Source organism: Leopardus geoffroyi, chromosome A3, assembly GCF_018350155.1.
Source record: "Leopardus geoffroyi isolate Oge1 chromosome A3, O.geoffroyi_Oge1_pat1.0, whole genome shotgun sequence".
NCBI lineage: Eukaryota > Metazoa > Chordata > Mammalia > Carnivora > Felidae > Leopardus > Leopardus geoffroyi.
Genome location: NC_059336.1, coordinates 88,071,210 through 88,095,866, shown reverse-complemented (window position 1 = coordinate 88,095,866; position 24,657 = coordinate 88,071,210). Strand labels below are relative to the sequence as shown.

The 24,657-nt window shown below is 35.9% G+C and overlaps 1 protein-coding gene and 1 long non-coding RNA gene across 17 annotated transcripts in view; one reads left to right on the top strand and one right to left on the bottom strand.

The window, feature by feature from the left end:
* Positions 1 to 2,949: 2,949 nt before the first annotated feature.
* ZNF638 (zinc finger protein 638) overlaps positions 2,950 to 24,657 on the bottom strand; it is a 139,082-nt gene continuing 117,374 nt past the window's right edge. For 8 of the 16 annotated variants that reach the window (XM_045446414.1, XM_045446411.1, XM_045446418.1 and 5 more), the window contains 9 exons: positions 23,425 to 23,550; positions 18,365 to 18,402; positions 12,475 to 13,699; positions 11,807 to 11,872; positions 9,157 to 10,111; positions 8,527 to 8,646; positions 5,767 to 5,865; positions 4,928 to 5,046; positions 2,950 to 3,270 (listed from right to left, as the gene is read on the bottom strand). In XM_045446414.1, coding sequence (XP_045302370.1) covers positions 3,205 to 3,270; positions 4,928 to 5,046; positions 5,767 to 5,865; positions 8,527 to 8,646; positions 9,157 to 10,111; positions 11,807 to 11,872; positions 12,475 to 13,699; positions 18,365 to 18,402; positions 23,425 to 23,550 — 2,814 coding nt within the window. In that variant the 3' untranslated portion in view covers positions 2,950 to 3,204. Of the gene's footprint in view, positions 3,271 to 3,412; positions 3,540 to 4,927; positions 5,047 to 5,766; positions 5,866 to 8,526; positions 8,647 to 9,156; positions 10,112 to 11,806; positions 11,873 to 12,474; positions 13,700 to 18,364; positions 18,403 to 23,424; positions 23,551 to 24,657 lie in introns of all 16 variants that reach the window. The other 8 variants (XM_045446422.1, XM_045446416.1, XM_045446417.1 and 5 more) reach the window with 3 other exon arrangements.
* Positions 3,944 to 4,217, top strand: LOC123580943. The gene is made up of 2 exons (XR_006703540.1): positions 3,944 to 4,021; positions 4,107 to 4,217. It is a non-coding gene; the product is annotated as an uncharacterized LOC123580943 (long non-coding RNA).

Below are 24,657 nucleotides of genomic sequence, written 5' to 3'. Positions count from 1 at the left end.
ATGTTTCCATATTCAACCACAAATTCAAAGGATATCATAGGATAGAGGAATATACTAAAATTGCACTACAAGGCTGCAATCAACAAAATCTAAACTGTGAGGAACACTTCAGCAGTGTTTCTCAAATTATGTGAGGGATCAGCTTAATTTTTCTTTCCTTCCCCCACCCCCCATTTCCAATCCATCAGATTATTATTCTTTATAATACCAAACAAATAAATTAAGAAATTAAGAAATGCAGAAACATACAAACCCCATTTTAAAATTATTAGAGGTGCCTGGGTAGCTCCGTTGGTTGAGTATCTGACATCAGCTCATGATCTCACAGTTCCTGAGTTCAAGCCCTGCTTCAGGCTCTATGCTGACAGCTAGGAGCCTAGAGCCTGCTTCGGAATCTGTGTCTCCCTGTCTCCCTGTCTCCCTCCCTCCCTCTCTCTGCGCTCCTCCCCTGCTTGGGCTCACTCGCTCTCAAAAATAAACAAACATACATTAAAGAAAAAAGACCTATCAAAACAGTCACAAGGTATGGACTTTATTTGGACCTTGATTCAAACACAGTATATAATAAAATAAAAATCATTTATGAAACATTAGAAAATTTGAACTGGATTTAAATAAGGGATATCATTAATGATGTTATTGGTTACATGAAAATAATCCTTATTTTTAAAAAGCACATGATGAAATATGTATGGGTAAACTGACATGCTGAGATTTACTTTAAAATAGAGGTACGAGTGGAGATACATATATTCAGCTTTGAGTTCATAATTATTGAAACTACATAATTAGTACATATGTGTAAATTATCCTATTTTCTTCAATATGCCTGGTATTTTCCACAACAAATCATATTAAAACAAAAATTTTAAATCTTAAAAACTTGGCTCTCATTTTTTTTTTCAAGAATTCAAAAGGAACAGTTTTGGAGAGGCAGAAAATTTCCACAGCATTCTGTGCCAGAAAGGGTAATAAAACCTAGAAATTTTTATTAGAAGTGGTGTTGAATGCAATCATTTATTGCTTTGGTGTCTAGATGATGAAATGATAGAAATTTTAAAAAGTACACTGCAATCAATTATATCCCCCAACCAACTAGTAAGCAAAAACTGCTACATATATGATGAAGTATAGTGTGAATAAAGGATGGAGGTATTGCAAGGTTTTCTGAAAAAAGTATACAACAATTCTAAAATTATATGCAAAGAGTCTTTATTTTTAGAAAAACACAAAACTCTTTTGTATTTGGAACCCTAAAAATTGCCAGTCTTAAGAACAATAAGCAGCAGAAAGGAACATGATTTACTAAGTATAGCATGGTTTATATATGGTTTACTAACCATCAACACCTGTCACTAGGATGAAACAAAAATCATCCCTATCACTTTTATGCTTTAGGAGTTCGTTTTATTCTAATTTAGAATCCCAATTTCCATGTAACTAATTTGACAGAAGAGTTTCACACTTAAAATTTTAAGATTAAATTCCAAAGTTGAGGGGTGTCTGGGTGGCTCAGCTGGTTAGGCGTCTGATTTCGGCTCAGGTCATAATCTTGTGGCTTCCATGACTTCAAGTCCCGAGTTGGGCTCTGTGATGACAGCTCAGAGCCTGGAGCCTGCTTTGGAGTCTGTGTTTCTGCCCCTCCCCTGCTCATGCTCTCTCTCAAAAAATAAATAAAAACGCTAATAAAGAAATTTTTTTAATTCCAAAGTTGATTCAGACAAGATTAAAGCTCTTACTATCTCTGGTTTTAAAAGCTTCAGAGCGGCCTAAGGAAAAGATTCTGACTATACTGCTTTAGCTCACTGGCACCTTATTCTCCAACCTTTTAATAGCTCTTCTCCATCTTACTACCTCACTCACCAATCAGGTTTTAATTACAATAGACAGATGGCATTCATAAGCTATCCCTCTCCCCACCCCATTCATTAGTCTATGGCATGTAGCAACAGTTTGTTATTTTGCTCAAGCTGTGGCTAAGCCTGAACTGATTGTGCAGTGAATTTAGTGGGCAACAAAAAGTTGCTGCTTTTTGTTCCTCATTCTCGCTCACTGTGAGGTAATGTGCTGTGATGGGAGTAAGGGATCTAAAAAAGTAGTAGTTTTCAGGCGCCTGGGTGGCTTAGTCAGTTGAGCGTCTGAGTCTTGATTTCGGCTCAGGTCATGATCACAGGGTCGGTAGACTAAGCCCTGCATTGGGCTCTACACTGAGCGTGGAGTCTGCTTAAGATCCAGTCTCTCTTCTCTCCCTCTCCCCTACTCTGGTGCTCTCTCAAATTAAAAAAAATTAAAAAAAACAAAAAACCCCAAAAAAGTAGTAGTTTTTCATTTCCTTCCATTCATTCTCTCTTATTAACTTGTGTACTCTAATCTTGGAAAAGTTACGAAATCTGGTATTAAAGCAATTCAAAGTCAGTGGGCCTATGTTTGAAGCATGCCTAATCTAAAAATTTACAGTACAGGGCTATGTCCAGCACCTAATAATCCACTGAATTATTTTTTTGCACCTTTGCAACTCTTACAACATATTGAATACAAATTCAAATGGTTTAAAAAGCAACTGTATTATGGTCCACAGAAGTACAGGCTGCTTGGTCTTTGTGGTTTCAAGCTAATACTAAATGACTTGCTAGAAGCTATCTTAAATAGGTCCTGGCAGAAACAGATGTTACTTCAAGCAGAAAAAAGTATCTTCCTAACACATTAAAAGCTGCAATTTTACTTAAACTTACCTGGGTAAAACTTGCTGTAATGTTATTTTATCCAGAAAAAATGGGAGTTTTAAGAAATCTTTGACCTATATATGAATGGTTGAAGCAAAGTGAAACCCTGCTATGCTATGACTTCCAGTAATACATGAAGAATCCCCAAACATCCTAAGTCACAGCGGTCTCCTGTCTGAAATCAGAGGCAACCAAGTCTTTAATAAAATCAGCCACAAACACAAGATGATATTTTAAATATACAGTAGGAACATTTATTTTAACACTTCTAAAAGATATTTCTCCATGCCTGATGATTTGATATAAAAATCAAACCCATCATACTTTCCCCATCAGTCTCTCCACATCAAGGGCAATCAGAAATTTGTACAACATGAATATTTGCTTCTGAAACAAAAATTACAAATTAATGATAACAAAAATACACAAATCAACTGGACCCTAAACGAATTTCTAATGAAGTCCTTCCCCTTTCCCCCAATCACCTAGAGCTTCTTTCTTCAGCCTCATTCTGCTCCTTTTCCTTTCTTTGCTTGGCCATGAACTTCTGTTAAAAGCAATTTGCAATATAAAATGTTTATTAGATGTAGCTTTGCTCTGTATACAAACGTATCTAATATATTTCACTGAATTTACAATTTAAAAGAGCCTGATCCTACAAAATAAAGATTAGAAACACATTGCCTTACATTAACATTCTTTCCTTCCATTCACCAGTCATCTGATATTTATGATATACCAGGCATTATGCTTGGTGCTTGGGGATTCAGTGGTCAACAAGATAGGTAAGGCCCTTTATTTCATGGAGCTTACATTCTAGTGGGGGAAGAGAAATAATAAAAGAATAAATAAACAGGACAATTTTGGGTGCTGGTAAGCACTATAAAGGAAAGAAATACAATAAGGTAAGTGATCGAGGTTGACTCTTTTTGGAAGTGGGAGGAGTTTTGTACTTCAGCTAGGTCTTTCTTAAGCACAGCCGTTTCTGGAAAGTTGATATTGGAATTCAGATTTAGCTAAATGATGGGGAAGAGGTGGCTATACAAGTGGCATTGGGAGACAGCAAAGGAACAGTGATACAAAGGTACAAAAGCAGCAAAGGGGCCTTTCATGTATGAAAAGGAAAGCCAAGAGAGCTAGGAAAACTGAAAGGTAGTGAGCAATAACAGTGAGATCAGAGAAACAGGAATCAGATCGTCATAGCCCTACAAGAAGAAGTCTGGATATTATTCCAAATGTAATACAATGCCAGTGGAAATTTTAAATGGAAAAATGACATGATAAAGTTAAGAGCACAGGTAGTATAGCGTAACAGTTAAGGGTTTGAGGCCAGAATAGAACAGAGCTAGGTTCAAAAATGACATGATAAAGTTAAGAGCACAGGTAGTATAGCGTAACAGTTAAGGGTTTGAGGCCAGAATAGAACAGAGCTAGGTTCAAATCCTAGGTCTGCCATGAACTAGCTATGTGAACTTGGGACTAGATACTTGGGTTTAGATACTCTTTAAGCCTGTTTTCTTGATCTTTATAACTGGAACAATAAAAAATTAAAAAAAAAATTTTAAAAGTACATTTTGAATGACACCATCCACCTCCTAGAATTGACAAGGGGAGTAAATATGCTTCCAGCAAATAACAACTCAATAAATGTTAGAGCAGTGTTGATGCCACAGATTCAAGGTAGAGGATATATAAAACAACTCTCAAAGATTCCGGAGGAATCAGAAACACTGCTTCAACTATGGTTAATGATGATTCTCTAAAGTAGTGCTTCCTAAAGATGAGTACAATTTTAAACAGGGGAGAGGGGTTGTGATTAAATCCATTTAGGGAATGGGTTAAATAAAGTTTAGCAGATTCTGACTAGACAATTCACAAAATTTAAAAAGCTATGTGTCCATGATTCTGCAAGAGGCCATCAGAATACATGGTTTCCCACACTTTAATGGAGCGTCACATGGGACTAATGACCTGCAGAATCTACTCTGGGGAATGCTGCCAGAGGAAAAGGAATAAAGACTCGGAGTTCCTGGCAAGGTACACTGAAGACTGTACTTCTGAACTGAAGAGGAATGAACAGGTACAAACCTTCAAAAGTTCTCCCAAAGGGAAAGAATGTACATTTTGGGTGGACACTTAAGTAGTTTGATTATAATACTACCCCCTGAAGAATTTCATGAGATGTTAAGAAAAAAAAGAGTTACCTCTGTATTTTGCTTATGACGTGTACTCTTGCAGTGATTTGTCATTGCTTTTTCACCTGAGTAGAAGAGGGAACAAATTGGACAGAAGAATCCAGCCTTCGGTACAAGAAAGTCCAAATCTAGAGGATGGAAGAAAGAGGGGGGAAGAGAGCGGAGGAAAATTAATAATTTATCTATAGCTGTGTTAATTTATCTAAACACAACAAACGTGCTTATCACAATATATATTTACATATAAACATAATATATACGGCTATGTACCTAGGGATCAAGAGCAAATAAGCTTTTAATCACAAAACCAATGTCTCTATCTTTGAATGGATTCTATAATATTCCAGAGCCTCCAGGATACCATGACATTCCTTCAGAATAGCAATTTACTGGAAAATAATCTAAAAGCCTTTGAAATAAACCTTTTTGGAATCCTATTAAAATGAATCAAGAAAAAAAGAGGCAGAACGATGGGTAACTGCTTGAGGAATATGCTGGGTAAACAAATATGGTGCTCCTTAGCTCATTTTAGCTGGCCACAAAACAGTTTGCCAGCCAAGCTTTTCAGCATGTTCTATTTAACTGAAATTTCTGCCTGGGCAAGTATAACTCAATTCTTTCCATAGCAGCAAATGAAGTACAGGAATACAAGAAGAGACATTTCCCAGAATGCAAAAAAAACCTTGCTAGGCCTAATAAACTGTCTTCAGAAATGCCAATGTGAATTTCTACTCTAAATAATCATCTAAGCAAGGTTACTGCATTAGTTATCTAAACAACAGAACGCTTACTACGGTTCTGAACTTTTATTTCATATGGAGAAGGAAAAATGTCATGTTTATTTTTACCTTCGGGAACATCAGGTACCACTGATTTCCCTAAAGAATCCTCAATCTTCTTACGTTTTCGTTCTGGTTCTGAATCCTTCAATGCAGATTCTTCATCAACTAAAATCATTAAATTTTCAAGGAAAAAGTTATTCAAAATAGACTTACAGCCTATAAACCTAACATCAGATAGTCCCTGCCTTCAAAGATTAACTTATGGTTCATCTCTCTAAGTAAACCTTCCTTGGTTAATCCCACTTGACCACTGTTCCAAGATTCTTCAATGTTAGGAATAAATGGACAAAAGCTAACAGCATATTTTGTTTATATATTGCTCTCAAAAGAACTTAGATGGTAATGGAAGAAGCCCAAGTTCTATAATTACTGTCAAGAGTTAACTAGAGTATGTTAAAGGGCTGGGTTGGGCTGGGAAAGAGTGTGGATTAAGGAGGAAAAGACATGGGCAGAAAATAATTCTGATGCCCTGTACTGAGGCTCTTCCAATCAGGAAAAACTGAGCCTAAACTGACAGACAAGACCCTTGTCAGACAGAATCGTAAGTGAAATTACAAATGTTAAAGCCCCGCAAAGTAATATGTGAGAAACATTCAATGTTAGCAGACTCTGCATAATATGATCTTGGGGGAAAACAAAAATGGGAACTGGTTCCAAGCAATCCTGGTTACCCTCAGTAGCTGTAATACTTTACTGTTACTGTGGTAGTTGACCAATCTCCTTCACATATACACCATCTACTTAGCATTTATCTTGTGTGAGATAGGCAGGTCAAATCGTCATTATCCCTATGTCTTCAGAGACGGAGAAAGCAAAACCAAGACACAAGAAACTATAGGCATGCCCAAGGTTGCAAGGCTTGGACAGAGGCTAGAACCAAAGCTTGTGACTTCAAGTTCAGTGTCTCTCCATGCAACTGGGCCACTCTTCAACAAATATGAGGGGATGGACAGGAACTATGAAATCATTATTCCTGGTGTCTTACAAGTCATCAAGTCCTAAAGAGTCAATTAAAAAAGGCTCTCCCTTTTCTTGACTTGATTAAAATAGCCTGTAGTCTCTTCCTACAAAAGTTTATTCCCTCACCAGAGTAATAATAAACTTTCTCAAACATATTTGCTCCGGCTACATTTATCTTGTAATATTAAAAATATATGTTATATATAATTATTTAAATAGATTAGAACAATTATTTTAGGTTTAAAATTATTTAGAAAATTACTTTTGCTTCTGCTAGGTCCTTCTGTCAAATGTATTGTCCATTAACAGAAATAAATTGTTATATAAACAGTATATAAGTCATCTTTATTCTTCAGCTGAGATGAGGCAGTTCTAGACAAGCTGGTAGTTGCAAACAGAAATCCTGGGAGAAAAACACTCTCATGAAATCATGCTAGGAGCTATTTGTCAGATTACCAAACTACTAACTATAGCTTTGTATCAAGGAGAAGTTATGGAGAAGAACACACAAAGAAGGAAGAGTACCCACTTAGCCATGGGAGAGAGCTTCAAGAAAGACATGAACAATAGTAACGAATAATGCAGAGAGGTCAAATAAAACCAAATTAGGAAGAAAAGAAAACAATAAATCAAGCTGGGGGGTTCTCTGTCAACATCAATTTCAGGAAGGTGAATTAGAAAGAAGTCAAAATACATTCAGTTTAATGAGAAGAAGTGAAAACAGGTGATTCCTTCTAGATACTTCGCACTGAAAGCAAAGAGAAGGGGTGGGAACCAGAAGGATTCCCAAATTAAGGGCATGTTTTTTTTTTAATGGGAAAGACTTGGCCATATTTTATATGTGAGGTGCCACGGTAGATCAAATACAAGTTGGTAGACAGGGGAGATACTCTATTTGCTCTGGTAAATGGAAATGAAAGCAAGGTTATCCAGGGAGGAATGAGCTGGGTAATGCAGTAGGTGATACAGAGTGGGGAAAAGACCTCTATTACATCTGGTTAGGAAATGAGGAAGAAAGGAGGCCTAGAACAGACTGTGAAGCAGCACTGAGGGCACAGCTTAGATCAGATTCAATGAACTTGGACTGGATCACAGTTGGTAGTTTTTCCTTAAAGAAGACAGGACAGAAAAGCAAGAGGGCAAGGAGGGTACATCAACGAGAATGGTACAAAGAATACCTTGTAGTGCTGTTTAAAGTCATCCTAGTAGTTGATTTTTTGCTTTAACTCTCTGAATCAGTTAACTTGAGACATGGAACAGTGTGTTTTTTTCTTACCCTTTTTATAATTTTGCTCTGAATATAATAGACACAGTGACAAATATTTGTTGAGTGACTAGAGTATTCACTCTCACTAGACACTGGTCCTTATTTGTTTCAACATAAATTTTATCAATGTTTAGACACCTTGTTTAATCCATTGGCTAGCTGCTTGGCAGCCTCCACAAAGCAAGGGATCTGGGCCCACAAATAAGAATTAAGCAATGATTTCTACTTGAGGCTGCAACATGGTCAGAATAATCTTTTGTGTATCATTTCCACAAAATTGTCATGTTTTATTGTCACATTCTATCATAAAAGGACTGCCTCCTATTGTTATCCCATTCTATTATATTCCATTATCTTCAAGTTACAAAGACAAAAATCTTTATCCAGGTAAGGCTGCCTTCTCTGCCTCACCACCGCCCCACTCTATCTCACTGCTTTTCTACTTTTCTTCTTAGATGGTAGACCTTTGGAATTTCAATGACCACCTTGTGTTGTGTTACTTTCTACACTCCTCCCCACTTCCATCAATCCTGCTTTACCTTCACTAATTTGGAAAGCCTCTTCACCTTTCACTGGTTCTGTCGCAACAGCTCTTTCCGATGGTGGTGTTTTCCCAATTCTAACTCTCTTGGTTGGCGTTTTAGCTTTAAAGAGAAAGTCTAATTTATTGCTATAGTAATAGCATGCCATTCTTAGTTCAGAAATTATTTTGATCTTCCTAAAGTGAGCTAAACCTATTACTCTATACCATCAAAATATTACTTGACAGTGAAATGGTACCTTTACAAATTTTTCTAAATCCTAAATCTAAGGAAAAACTGGGAAGCAGTCTGGTATAATAACATCCTTCTATTCATCAAAAGCTGTGTTTTCCAGTAACACAAATATACCATTTTCATTCCAATTCTAATTTGGGCACTCTAGTTTGCTTTCCAGCTTTGTCATCTTTTCTTGAGGTATGATAACTTGGGACAAAGTCTGCTCTACAGTTAAAAGAAATCTGTGAACTTGCACACATTTCTTTGGATAGTATCACTGGCCATATAACTGCTTGTTGACTTCTTATATTAACACAGGAAAAATTATTAGTAATGCTGCAACATCTATTTTAAAAACTGTAAATGAAATCCCCTCATAAAGCAGAAAAACTACCACTTCTAAATATCTACCTGCTAAATGTCTTTCAATCATGGTTTTCAGATCTTCTTCCATAACATTCTCATTTATTGGACCAACGTGGGACAAGGCTTCAAGCTTCATCTTCTTTGTATCCACAGCTCTCTTCTTTCTATCCCCCCTTTTATCTGTGGGATGGTCATTTTTGCTTTGTGCTAATTCAACTTTTAAATCATTGTCTCCATCTTCCTCCTCTCCAACTTCATCAACAGTAACAAAATTAAGCTCTTCTTTAAGGTTGTTAAAATCTGCCAGGGAGTCTTCATCCTCTTCAGTTACTTCATCCAAAGTCACTAAATGCAAATCACTGCTGTCATCCTGTATCTCATCTACAGTAACTAAGGTAGAAGGGTCTTCAGGCATCTGGGAAGAAATGAACCCAATGGGATCCCTTCCAGTATTTCCCTCATCTCCTTTAGTATTTAAAGTGGTAAAACTTAAGTCTGCCGATTCATTTAAAGGTAGCTCCTCAACTTCTCCAATTTCATCCACAGTTACCAAGCGTTCCTGTTTGAGGAGATCTTGCTCTTCAGCCACTGACAGTACAGTAACATCTTTAGGTTCACTATGGGAAATGCAATCATCTTGATCAATTAACTCATCTAATGTAAGAAGTGAATTTGAATTTTTTACCATTTCTTCCATATTTATTTCTTCTTCATCAATTACTTCATCCACAGTGACTAGAGCTTGTGCTAGATGTGCAGCTCCATCTTCCTCTTCCCCAATCTCATCCAATGTTACAAAAGATAATTCCCCCTCAACAACACGAGGGGCAGAAGTTTTCCCCTTCTTCTTCTTTATGTTAAATTCAGAGGAAGGGGTATTTTTCAGAGCTTCTTTTCTTTTTCCCTTTAGTGGGTTCTGCTTGGCTTGAAAAGGATTTACTTCTTCTATAACCTCATCTACTGTGACAAATTCATCCAAATTAAATGGAAATGATGATTCCTGTTGAAAAGATTAAAAAAAAAAAAATCACAGAACTGTGAACAGAACCAGATACCAACAACTGGTCAGGTTCCAAATAATCTCAGTAAATGTGCATGAAAGATCATCTGTGAGAATTTCAGGGCAAAGAAATTTCCTATAGGCTGAGAGAAGCTAGTTTTTAAAGCCCCACAAATGAATCAGCTCTAATTCATAATAAACAACACCAAAGGTAAAATCTTAACAAGATCAACCTACTTTCTTAATTTCAATAAGATTGAATTCATAATAAACAACACCAAAGGTAAAATCTTAACAAGATCAACCACCTTTACTTAATTTCAATAAGATTACAATTATTTCCTAAGTGATACACGAGTTTTGAAATATGAAACACAAAAATACTACACTTAAAAGCACTTACCAATTACAACAATGTAAAGAATTTACTGTTCCCTGTTAAATGTTACCTAACAAGTGTTCTAGGAGACTTATCGAACTATTAAAAGTACCTCAAATGTAGCCGGAAAGTAAATAGCTAAGTAGATTGCTCCATTAACCAATTAAGATATACAGCATTAATATGAAGTTTATTCTTACTAAGTAAGACTTAATGTCAAATACAACTGCATTTGGAAAAAAAACAAAAAAACAAAAAAAAAACAACAGTATGTGGGACGCCTGGGTGGTTCAGCCGATTAGGCGTTCAACTCTTGATTTCAGCTCAAGTCATGATCTTATGATTGTGAGATCAAGCCCCATGTTGGCTCCACACTGAGCATGGAGCCTGCTTGGGATCCTGTCCGTCTCTCCCTCTGACCCTCCCTCACTTGCACACACTTTCTCTCTCTCAAAATTTAATTCTAAAAGAGACAGAGAGAGACAGAGAGAGAGAGAGAAAACAGTATCTGTAATTTGAAAAATGGTGTTAATACTAAAGAAAATAATCCCCAACAGGCCTCCTACAAACTTAGTATGCTATCAACAATCAATTACTAGTATATATAATGACATTAGAACATACACTCAGTAAGGGGGTGGGGGAGGGAACGGACATGTAAGCATTTGTAATACCCACTTATTAAGACAACAGAAGTAACTGTTATCCTTACTTCTGCTTCTTAAACTACTACCATTTCTCCTTGCCCTGAATAAAATAGGCCCCAAATCATCCCTTACCAGGGGAAAAAAATAAAATGACTAAAAAAATATTTTATGCATGGTAGGAAACCTAAAATATCAAACAACAACAACAAAAAAAAGAAGACATTTATTTGGCAGTAGAACTTAGTACCAGGAAACTAAATTTTAAGAGCCCATCCAGTTAGGTTAAATTGAGCATCTCAAAAGGAAGACCTGTTTGCAAGTTCCACAGAATGGCAAGGACCCCAGTCAAACACCGGTCTTCTTTACACATGTGCTTTTATTCTGTGTTTATAACCTATTGCCATCAATATAAGATTGGAGGGATTTTCCTATTTTAATTCCCTTCCTACCCCTGCCTAATTTTTTGCCCTGCACCATGAACACAAACCATTTAGCCTAGTTCAAGGTCAAAAAAGAAATTGGTGGTAGGGTCAAAAAAAAGGTATCTCATTCCTGTCCCTTGCTCTGTATCAAATTGACTATTACAGGAGAGACACAAGTTACACCACAGATGAACTCTTCTGTTGAAGGACAGAATAGAAGGCTTAATGTTAGTGACTTGTTTCTTACCTCTTTAGATTTGGAACTTCTACCAGTGGTGCCTTTAGGATTCTTAGTGTTTTGCCCAGCCAAAGTCTGAAACATTAAGTAAAAAAATACAGAAAGACAGAATTTACAACTATGTTATTAATGTCCTTAAAAAAAAAAAAAAAAAAAGAATCCAAACACCAAACAATATCCAAACACATTTAATTATGCAAACAGTTAACAGGTATAGCACACTAAGTCAACAATCATTTAACAGTACAGGCATCATCTCTGTAAGCTGTAGTTAAATTGTTTTATTGATCTTTTCTTCCCTATAGCCACAATGTCTAAGTTGGGCAATCAGTAAGCTGATAAAGGAAGCTTCACTTTAAGAAAGAAAACCGTTTCCCATTCAGAAGCAGAGTGCTAAGTCACCTCAGGACATTCACTGCAGAATTTTTTTTAAACCAGTTATATTTCTGACCACATTTTATCCAAATAACGTTTTTCAAACCTGTTAATAAATTACTAACTTGAGCTTATTATTTAAATGTCTATTGGCTTAACTCGATGGAATCATTAAGAGAAACTGAGTTTGGGAGTGGAGTGAGGAGATGAAAGTACAAAACAAGATTACATCTCCTACTCCAAAGCTACCACAGCAGAGCTATTTCAAAGATACACTGAGCCATTCTTCCTACCCTCCTCACCTTATTGTTGCTGTCATCCCGTTTCATGATGGAAGGTCTAGCCTCTGTTTCCTGAGATTGTTTTGTAATATCCCTGTAATCCAGTTTAGAATCCTTGCCTTGCAGGGCTGAGATCCTTCCACTGCCTCCTCTGGTAACACCGCAATGAGTGGGTCTGAATTTATTGCTGTTTTCAGCCAAGCCTGACCTGGCACTTGGAGGTTTAAGGAGACCCAATTCCTTGGCTGAAAGTTTCTTTTCAGCATTTATTTGATCTCTGAGTACAGATTTTAGAAAACTTTTCTGGTTTTCAGATTTTGAAGCTGTAGCTTTTGCCTTTGGAGAGGAGACCATACCAGCCTTGATGCTTGATTTAGTGCTAGATGTATTTGATACAGCCAACATACTAGTTTTACTAGTTTCATCAGGCTTGTTGGCCTGACCCATTCCTTTATTTGGGTATGCCTTGATCACAGCATTTTCTGCAGGCTTTTCTTTCACTGCTGCCATAATCTTTTCCAACTTCTCTGCAACCATCCTAGCATCATTCCTTTCAGCCTTTTCTGTTCCTATCTGCAGATCCATTCTGGTTTCCTTACTATTAATTTCATTCTTCTCCTTTTCATCCATGTTACTTTTCTCAGGAATTCCCTTTTTGTTCACTGCTTTCTCATCCCCAATGGCAATTCCAGGTACTAAGGCCACAACACAAGGAGATGGTACTATTTCTGAAACAGTTTCGTGTTTGTCCACTTCAGCTACAGCTTCTATCATAGACTGTGTAATCCCAGAAAAGAAATCTTCTGCTTCAGCTGGAGATTCTTCTAGAATTCCTTTAATGTTCCTTTCTTCTATAAATGCACTGTCAGATGTAGATAATTCTGTTTCAGGGTTAATGATTTCTGCCTCTTCCTTCTCAAAGTCACTGGTATACACCTGCTGATTTAAAACACACTCCTCTACATTTTCAGTAAATAATTCAATACTGATTGGAGTGGATGCTACAAGAGGAATTTCCACTTTGACCTCTTCTCCTTGAGTTTCAACTTCCAACGTTTCAATAGCAAAGTCAGAGTCACATAGTGCTTTTTCAGGTTCTTCCACACAAGGTTCTTCCAGCTGTACAGAAGTTTCTGTTTCAATGTTGGGAACAGTTTCTTCTTCAACCTCACTAGGTTTAACAGAGGGACTATCAGCTGCTGTTTGCACCTCACTTTCATCAACTGGACTGTTTTTCAAGTCAGGGCTAAAAGTATTTAAAAACAAACAAAAAAAAGAACACAAACAAAAACACAAACAAAAATCAAACTATGATGAGAATTCAACCATTATAAATAATCCTGTTGATGCCAATTGTTAAGACTTCCTGATGCATTAGTAATAAGCACTGGGAAATCCAGCCAATAGGCATTAAAATGGTAAAGATGTTTTGACATAAATATGTAAACAATATAAAATTTTTAAAAAGATCCTCCATTGCATTGAAGATTTCTTCTTAGTTCAAAGGAAATAATGACAAAACTATGATCAGTGATAAAATTCTTCTAACCAATTTTTTTCCTTCTGGGTCACGTTTGCACTAGACATGAGAAGGCTGAATGTGAGACATCTCAAATTATTAAGATCTTCCCAAGAGTGCTAACTAAAATAATAAAATATATGTATAGTTCTACAATGAAACTAATAATCCATGCATTGAAATATAAAATTTTAAGTGAATCTTACCTAAAATGAACAGAAAAAGAAACTGGTATGGAGAAAGGCTATACTCTTAACCATGTCAACTCTTTTTTTTTTTTTTTTTTTTTTGGATGTGAGACAGATTTGTTTTTCCCAAGAACTGTATTTATTACTAATAGTAATACGTAAAAGAAATCTTTCTTTGGAAGTATCTTTTAAATACTCTATTGGATTCAAAGTTAGAGGTAAAACTAATAGAATCACCTTAACATAAAGTATGTGCCTTTGGCTACCTGAGTGAGAAAGTATATATTAAAAGAAATCTTTCCAGTTACAGAAGAATAATTTAGAATTCTGAAGTCTTAACTAAAATTGTTCAGAAGAAATGGAGAAAATGCATGGCAAGTATATATAATTGATCTTTTTTCATTGTGGTCTTCCTAAATCCAAAGTAAACAAAAGTGTATGTGATTCTGTAATTCAACTTCTTTCACTGAGACAGAATAACTTTTTATATTAATGTTCCATAGATCAGAGGTTATCTTGAAGAATGACAAGGAAAATCTGAGCTTCCGAAGCAATGCTATCAAAACAAATCAAATGTAACAAATACATCCACTTAATTACATTAGAAGCAGTACATTAGAGGAAGACATCAGAATGCCATTTCAATACCTCATAGTAAAGAATATTGGTTTTTTTCCTCCTAGTTTTCAAGGAAGGAGGGGATGAGACATCCACTCGATATGATTCTCAGAGGATGGCTATATATCTTTTAGTTAATGCAAAATGAGGCATATCAGTGTCCTGAGATGTTAACATTTCAAAACTTTGGAAAAAGTAAGTGCTACCGTATCAGGGTCTAATCATTTGAGACAATAAACTGGTCTTCCCCTCCAAAGATGGTTAAGTTTAAACTTCCAAAGGAAAAAAATGTTCTAAGAGATTGGAGAAATACCTCTTGATGAAAAGTTATAAAGGCAGAATTTGAGAAATTTAAGTTCAAAAGTCAGTAACGACAGACTTTAATCCGTATGTATTCTATTCATTTATATAACCTTCCTTTATATGCTGAAAGGGTTTAAAACTTTTTATTTGAAATAATTCACATCCCTTATATTCAAAAATACCAATGGCTGATTTTAAGCGTTCCAAATCCTTCGAACTAGTCAAAATAAAACATGTGGCCAAGTACAAATATGATAAAGATAAGAAAAACTTGTGACATTTAGTTATAGCAGTTATGTAAATAATTGCTTCTCAAAATGTAAGCTTTCATTTTTAAATTTACAAGACTCATTTTCAATAAAGAAGATTAAATTCAAACTCCTGCCTCATTATAGAACTAAACCATTAACACTAAAGGCTTTATAAATTAGAGCTATACAAAAACACCAAATCTACTGAGCTAAAGGAAAACAATGGAGACGCTGATTCCTGGCTCTAGGACATAGTAAGTCCTTCCACTTTACCATATTTAAGGTTTGTCAAAAAAAAGCTATTATCTTTTATACAAATCACTATGCAGTTCCATACTTCAGAAAGCATGGACCTACTTAGAAAAATGGCTTAATACGACGTTTGTTTATATGCGTTTGTCTTTTAAAATTATAGTGCTTTCTTCATAGATTTCATTTACCAAAAACTAACATCTAGTTTTCTGGCTAATATGGGAAAAAGCCTCCATGTTCATCAAGTTGGCCTGGAGAGTCAATTTGAGATGTCAAATAAATGAATTATTAACACTGAAGTATAAAAAAAAAAAAAAAAAAAAGTCTTTTAAAGATCAAAGGAATACACAGTCAAGTTTTGGGAAATGGCACAAAAAAGAAATAGGAAAGACATCCAGGATATAGGTATCTAATTTCCAACCCTGTCCCACTTCCACCTCCCCATAAATACCAGGGTTTCAAAACTCAAAAAAAGCTGGACATGAGAACAAAGGTTAATACCATACCCTACACTTTGCGAGAAACTTTAGACTACAATTTAACAATACTGAAGATTAGTATTTATATTTCAGAGGGCCACTGGGAAGTTCCCAACATTATTAACGAGTTGGTGAAAACTGCACCTTGCATCCTTAATCACATGGTAAGTAAATAATGTTTACATGGGAGGGAATGAGAACAGGCAAAATGTAGAATATTATTAATACATCCATAGATTTCCTTTAAAAATAGGAAATACATTTAAATACATTAAACTAATTATAAACAAAATAATCACATCAAGATGAATTAGCACTCAAAAGTGCCTCAAAAACAAAAACAACACAAGCACCAGTATTTTCCCAGGATCACTTTACTCCGATAAAGAAATGTGAAGTATTCAGGCCCCATCCCACGTCTTTTTCTCTAATGTATGTAAGTCAGAAAAAACTGCAAAATGGAAATTAAGTTATTAGTACTAGAATTTTAAAAGTGAATTTTATAAGATTAAACAACTATCTGTAAATTCATTAAGAAGTATCTTTGGGGTGCCTGGGTAGCTCAGCTGGTTGAGCGTCTGACTCTATTTCAGCTCAGGTTATGATCTCACGGTTGGTGGGTTTGAGCCCCACACCAGGCTCTGGCTGACAAAGAGACCACATGGGATTCTCTCTCTGCCCCTCCCCTGCTCACACGCACACAGGCTCACTCTCTCTTTCTCTCAAAAATAAACAAACTTAAAAAAAAGAAAGGATCGGGGCGCCTGGGTGGTTCAGTGGGTTGAGCATCCGACTTCGGCTCAGGTCATGATCTTACAGTCTGTGTGCATTCGAGCCCTGTGTCCGGCTCTGTGCTGACAGCTCAGAGCCTGAAGCATGCTTCCGATTCTGTGTCTCCCTCCCTCTCTGCCCCTCTACTGTTTTACACTCTGTCTCTCAATCTCTCTCTCTCTCTCAAAAATAAAATAAACATTAAAAAAAATTAAAAAAAAAAAAAAAAAAAAAAGATCTTAGATTTTAAAAGGTGAGTCAAATAATGAGAGGAAAAAATGACCAGAACACAGACAATAGCTGTTCGTGCAGACCTGAAACTATGTCAAATGAAATACATAAGATGAATTTTTGGAAGAGCCTACTCACTTAATCAGCCGGAGTTAGTGTGGCCAAACTGTAGGTCTACCTATATTACATGTGGCATTACCACTCAATAAGCCCTTTGTGGGTTTCTATATTCAACAGTGCTGTTGGCATTACGTCTTAGACATGTGAACATAATTGGTATTAATAATGTACAATTTAAAAAAGTCTGTATTGACACGTACAGCAAACCTAATTGCTTAAAGTTACCAACATATTTTGAAGTACTCTTAATTACCTTTATCAATTAAAAGCCTCATGTAAGAATTACTAAGACAAACTGAAGCAACTAGTGGCTCAGTCAGGTGAGCATCCCACTTCAGCTCAGGTCATGATCTTAAAATTAGTGCATCAAATAAAACAAAATATCCATATTTAAACACTTTCGAAATGCTCTTTCAAACTGATAAGCTCTTACTATAAAGACTCTAACAAGGGCAAATCACTTAGTATTAAAAAGGGAAAAGAATTCTAAATCAGTGATTCTCAATGAAAAGCAGTAAAAAGAAGGTAATTAATTGGTTGAGGCAAAAATGGTTATAAGGGTGAGAAAGTTACTAAGAAGAGGGTGTATTATATATAGTCTAAATAAGACTGGGAGTCACTAGTTTGTGTAAACACATAAGAACAAGTTTTCATCTTTTATCCAAGTTTTCAAACATTATTTTGTTTTATAATAAATATCCTTCCCCCAGTTGTTTTCAAAAAGTATCAAAATACATACTGAATACTTTCTTTTTTGGTTTTAAGTCAATGAAATTTTATTACTGTGTTTAACTTTTCTGGGATAGAAAAATCTAACAAGAATACTGATAACGGAAATAGAGTTGTTCAAGAGTCCTCGCGAAACATTTCACAAAGAAGTCTTATTTGTGTATTTAATTCAAACTGAGTTTACATATTTGGTTTTTCTAAAGTATCAGTAAATACCTTACAGAGACTAAAAAACAAAACAATGCTCCCTCAAACAGTCAGAAAAAAAACAAAAAAACAAAAAACAAACCAAAGACACACAAACTGCCCCCACACTTCATATATATAACACAAAATGGACACGGAAGATACAAACTTTTTGCTACAAGTGAACAATTACTATAAAAGGCAGAAACAAAATTCAGTAATTAAATACTGTGCAAAAATGACAGCAAACTTAAAGCAACATACCTTTCTTTTCCTAGTTCTGGGTCTTTGTCAGCTTGAGCCTGTAACACAATTCCACATTTCATTAGAGGCTATTCTACCGGATTTTAAATATTTAACCCATCAGTGCAATGTTTTCAGTTCTTAAAATCTAAGCTAAAGAAGCAAGACCACATCTTAAAAATAAAAGTTTTCAGTGTCCACTTTAAATTTCAGATTCTAGAATTTTCTTCTCATTAAAAAGCCCTAAGGTAGGTTATAGAGAATAAGTGACACACAGCAATTAATCACAGAAAGTCTCAATGTTGATACAAACAAGAAACTTTTTTAACTTTAAAAGCTTAGAATTACTGCCTTTTTTAAAAGAATAAAAACCATCAACATCTTCATTGTGCAATTATTATTTAAAAAAACTACTTATAAGAAAGACTACTGAGGATGGCTGGAAGGGTGTTGGGTGGGGCGAAGGGCTAAATGGGCAATGGGCATTAAGGAGGGCATTTGTTGAGGGGTGCCTGGGTGGCTCAGTCGAGTGAGTGTCTAACTTCAGCTCAGGTCATGATCTCACTGTTCATGGGTTGGAGCCCCGCATCGGACTCTGCACTGACAGCTCAGAGCCTGGAACCTGCTTCAGATTGTCTGTCTCCCTCTCTCTCTGTCCCTCCCCTGCTGGTGCGCTCTCTCTCTCTCTCTCAAAAATAAGCACTAAATAATAATAATAATAATAATAATAATAATAATAATAATACTAAAAAGGAGGGCACTTGTTGGGATGCACACTGTGTTGCTATAAGTGGTGAATCACTAAATTCTATTCCTGAAATCATTATTACACTACATGTTAACTAACTTGGATTTAAATAATAGTAAAAACAATCTTAAAAAAAAAAAAAAGGCTTTCTATTCAAAACACCTAGAAGTGCTGAGCAAAATTTAACAATAATCCTTTTAAACATGTATCTAAACCACTAAAAAATAATGTCCTAGGGCCCAAAATGGAAATTAAAATTCAATGCGTATGGGGGCACCTGGGTGGCTCAGGTCATGCATGATCTCATGGTTTGTGAGTTTGAGCCCCGCACTGGGATCTCTGCTGTCTGGGCAAAGCCCACTTGAGATCCTGTCCTCCTCTCTCTCTGTCCCTTCCCTCCACCTCCCACGCATGCGCGCTCTCTCTCTCTCTCAAAAATAAAGGAAGTTTATAAACAGATAGATAACATTTGACGCCTATGTAACCAACACTGGTCCAGGCACTGGACACATCAGTGAACAAAATAGCAAAAACTGTCTGCTCTTTAGAGCTTATACATACTAGCTATATGCTTTTTCTGTGGGAATCATGTGTATTCTGAGTGGGGAATTATATTTCTCTGTATTTTGTCAGATTAAAAAGTGAAAATTATACTTTAAAGAAGTTGAACAATGTGCCTAGAGAGGATTCCTGGTGTGGGTGATGGGAGTCCCAGGCCTTCGTTACTGGGGCATCCTGCTGGGCAGTCTACAGTGTAATGATACATAAAGATGAGAGTTGATAAGCCCCAATCACAGTATTTACAATCAATCTTCCAATTCACAGGAGAAACTTACTGGGGGGGGGGGGGGGGGCTGTATGATAGTAGAGGAAATCTATACCAGATACCCTTATTAGCTAGCTTGCTTCTTTATTCATAAATGAGAAAAACAAATGCACAACAGAAAGCAAGATAAGCATACAAAACAGACTGAAGATATTTCAGAGAACTGCAATCAGTTCCAACTGAAATCCACAAAATCAGTTACAGGTGTTACTTCCAGAAAGAACACTAAAGAGGAAGACTTTCTTCGGGAAAAGGAACACACCAATCTTTATAAATTCACTGAGTGCTCTAAGCAGGATATATGAAGTCCCAAACCAAGATAAAAACTTCTTCACTGTGCTAGCTAGCCATACTGATCCTCCTTGGAGTTCATGAATCATCAACTCTGTCCTTAAGGACTTAGCACTTGCTCTTCTTTAAAAACCTCCCTTCCTTTTTATTTGTAGAGCCTGCTCTCTTACTTTGTTCAGGTCTCAAATAACTATTCCTCAGAGGGGCTATCCTTGACAACCCTAAAATACACATTCGCCCCCATCTATTACTCTCTCTACCTTTTTATCTTGATTGGTCTCCATAGCACTTCATAGCATTTTTTACCACTTGACGTGTGTGTGTGTGTGTGTGTGCGTGCGTGAGTGAGTGAGAGAGAGAGAGAGACAGACAGACACATACACACATACAGAGATTTATAGTCTGTCTTCTCTATTAAAATATAAGCTCCTTGAGGACTTGGGACATCAACTCCTCTGTTTATCCATGTATTCCAACACCTAAAATAATGCTGGCATATAGATAAGGCATTAGATAAATATCTGCTTAATGAATAAATGAATAAAAGCTGAAAGCCTTCAAAAGAAAAAAATACATGAGATATGATTAGAATCAGCTTTCTCCTTAACAATACAGGTTAAGGGGCACCTGGCTGGCTCAGTCAGTAGAGCATGTGACTCTTGATCTTGGGGTTGTGAGTTCAAGTCCCATGCTAATTGTAGAGAATATTTAAAAAACAAAACAAAACAAAAAAAAAACAGTACAGGTGAGGAGCACAGAATTCTCCATCTAGAAAACCTATCAATGAAATATGTAAAAGCAAAATAAAGTCAATTTCAAATATGCAGGGATTCAGAGTGTTTACTGTCCATACACAATTTCTGCGGAAAATTATTTGATGATGTAATCTAGCAAACAGAAAAGCAATCCAAGAGAGGAGGAGATACAGAATCCAAGAAATAACAGAAGTAACTCCGAAGAGCAATAAAAATAAACATATACAGTTGCTTTACAAAACAAATGGCCATAAATTTAGAAAAGTCAGAAGAATCGCTCTAACAAGAGTAGATTCTAGGGGCGCCTGGGTGGCGCAGTCGGTTAAGCGTCCGACTTCAGCCAGGTCACGATCTCGCGGTCCGGGAGTTCGAGCCCCGCGTCAGGCTCTGGGCTGATGGCTCAGAGCCTGGAGCCTGTTTCCGATTCTGTGTCTCCCTCTCTCTCTGCCCCTCCCCCGTTCATGCTCTGTCTCTCTCTGTCCCAAAAATAAATAAACGCTGAAAAAAAAAAAATGCTTTAAAAAAACAAGAGTAGATTCTATTCAACAAATAGTAATTAAGTTATATAACCTGAAGAACATGAAGACAATCATCCTTTTTCCTCTCAATAACAACCCCTACCCCAAACTACAGGAAATAATCCAAATACTGAAGAAAACAAAAACACAGCATCATTTTGAAAAACGAATGGGAATATAAGAAAGTCACCTCCAACTGTACAAGATACTGTATTTCCTTCTTTACACAACCACCCTGATACTACTGAATTCTGTAGTTAGTATCTTTTTTTTTTTAATTTTTTTTTTAATGTTTATTTTTGAGACAGAGGGAGACAAAGCGTGAGAAGGGGAGGGGCATAGAGAGAGGGAGACACAGAATCTGAAACAGGCTCCGGGCTCTGAGCTGTCAGCACAGAGCCCGATGCGGGGCTCGAACCCACAAACTGTGAGACCATGACCTGAGCCGAAGTCGGATGCTTAACCAACTGAGCCACCCAGGCACCCCTGTAGTATCTTCTTAATCAAGATATCAAAAATACAGATATTAGTTTTTAGTACTTAGAATTAAGCCTTCATGCTTCATATGCAGGGGTAACTATAGTTACATAACTAAAGGTTGTAACGAACACCTGTGTAAGTAATATTACAGGTAACAAAAATGAAAGGGGGAGGGTGTTGAAGAGGGTAATACAAGGATGCTAATTACTTAATTAACTCATTATAAACACAGTAAATTAAAACCTGTCATTTAAAACATTTGGGGACATGATTTATTTCCATTTCCTAGTCTAGCTTTTATTACTTCTCATAGAGACTATTACAATACCTTGAAATTAGTCTACCTGCTTCAACCATCAATTTACCATTTTTTGAATCAATATAATGGACACTGTGACATGCTCAAGACTACGAGGCTGTCTTATCAGTGGTGGAGCTAAGTCTTTGTTCTTATGTTCTTCAATTTAATAAGCCATAACAATAAGGTTCTGAATAAAAGCTTGGGAAGTAAAGTATCAATTCAGGCAGAGGTTTTTGATAATTTTCACTTCATTTTCTTTAGGTCTAAAGATGTGGGACTGTATTTTTAGAAAAATAATTTCTATATCATCAATGTTTACTATAATTCTGAACAATGTCATAACAAAAATATCAAAAACACAAAATTTTAAAAATACAATATTCTGTTGAGATGCTAAAAACTTTTAAAATTGTTTCTGAAATTATCAGCTTAAACAAGTCACTCATATTTGTCTGAAATCAGTACCTACCACATGATACATTTACTTATAGATGCTCTATTTAATTTGGCTTTAGATGGTGGAATTGTATTTTTTCTTGAGCTAGCATATGATTTTTGGCACATTAATAAACAAAATAAACCATGCAGACACCAAATATAGACCCTATTATTTACCTCCTATTATGGAGATACAATGAAACTATTACAGAAAACGTGTTAATTCTTTCGAAGGTGGTTTACTTATCATTTTCATACATGTATTATTACTGTGTAAGCCAATCATCTGTAACTCTTATGTCTTATACAAGAGTTTAAAATAAATTAAAGAAAGAAATAAACAAATTTCTATCAGCAAAAGGCCAAAATGGACCAAAAGTAGACTCTGCATTCTGGAGATAATTATGACCATGTTACATATATAGAATCATTCTACACATATGTCTGTAATAAGTATCAGAATGAATATGTTACATTTTTCAAAATTACTTCACGACTGTAATTTAAACAAATTTATACTGCGCCATAAACCATGACAATTGGAGTAGTGATTGCAACACAAATTTTTAAAAGAATGTCTAAACTTAGTACCAATTTGACTACTCTCCAAGAATAATTCTTAAAAAATTTCCTTCAGAGTACCTCCTTCTAGTTTTGGAAGAATGACCTTTACAGTTTTTTTTCATTTTCTAAAAGCACAGAAGTTTATACAAAATAATCTTACCTCTGATGAATCCATCTTTGGAGATAATGTGCAGGTCAATACATGGTCACCTATGTTCTGTGGATTTTGTTTCAGAAAGCTATACATTGACTGAGCAGATTCAGGGCTATCTAACTGAAGAATTGCCTTTGGAGAAGATAAAAAAAAAATATTAAGTAGCTCCTAAAAACAAAACGAAACAAAACAAAAAAGACCTAAAGTACAATTGCCATATGACCCAGGAATTCCACCCAAAATAATTGTAAGCAGGGACTCTAATGTACATCTGTATGCCCATGTTCATATCAGTGTTATTCACAATAGTCAAAAGGTGGAAGCAACCTAGTATCTATCAACGGATGAGTAGATAAATGAAAATGTGATATATGCAAACAATGGATTATTATTCAGCTTTATTTATTTTTATTTACTTTTTTTGAGAGACAGAGAGAGAGAGGGAGAGGCAGGCAGAGAGGCAGAGAGAGAGGGAGAGGGAAATTCCAAGCAGTCTCTGCACCATCAGCCTGGAGCTGGATGCAGTGCTCACACCCACAGAACTGTGAGATCATGTCTGAGCTGAAACCAAGAGAGTCAGAAGCTTAACCAACTAAACCATCCAAGTGCCCCTATTATTCAGCTTTAAAAAGGAAGGTAATTCTGACATGTTACAATATATTCTGAAGACTTTAGACTAAGTGAAATAAGCCAATCGCAAAAGATCAAATATTGTATGATTCCACTTATGTGAGGTAGCTGGAGTAGTCAAATTCATAGAGATAGAAAGTAAAATGGTAGAATGGTGGTAGTCTGCGGCTAGGAAGAGGGGGAAGGAGGAATTACTGTTTAATGGACAAAGGGTTTCAGTTTGGGAAGATAAAAAAAGTTCTGGAGATGGATAGTGGTAATGGTTGTTTAACAACATGAATATACTTAATGCTACTGAATGGAAACTTAAACAGGGTTAAAACAAAAAGTTCAACAAAAACACTTTCTAATTTTTATAAAGAATGGATATATTTTTCTTCCAGACTTCAAATGTGATTTCAAAGGTGAGGTAAATCTTCATTTCAAAGGAAACAAGAGAAAACAATCCTTAAAATGTTGCAAAATCAAGGCAAAATGGCAAAGTATGATAGGTATTTTTAAGAAATTTAAAGAATACCTACCAAAAAATTAAACTTATCAAAATTCCTTATGCCATCTGTCATCTCCCTTCCCTATGTCACACTATTTCTAAAGTATTTAACAATCTAA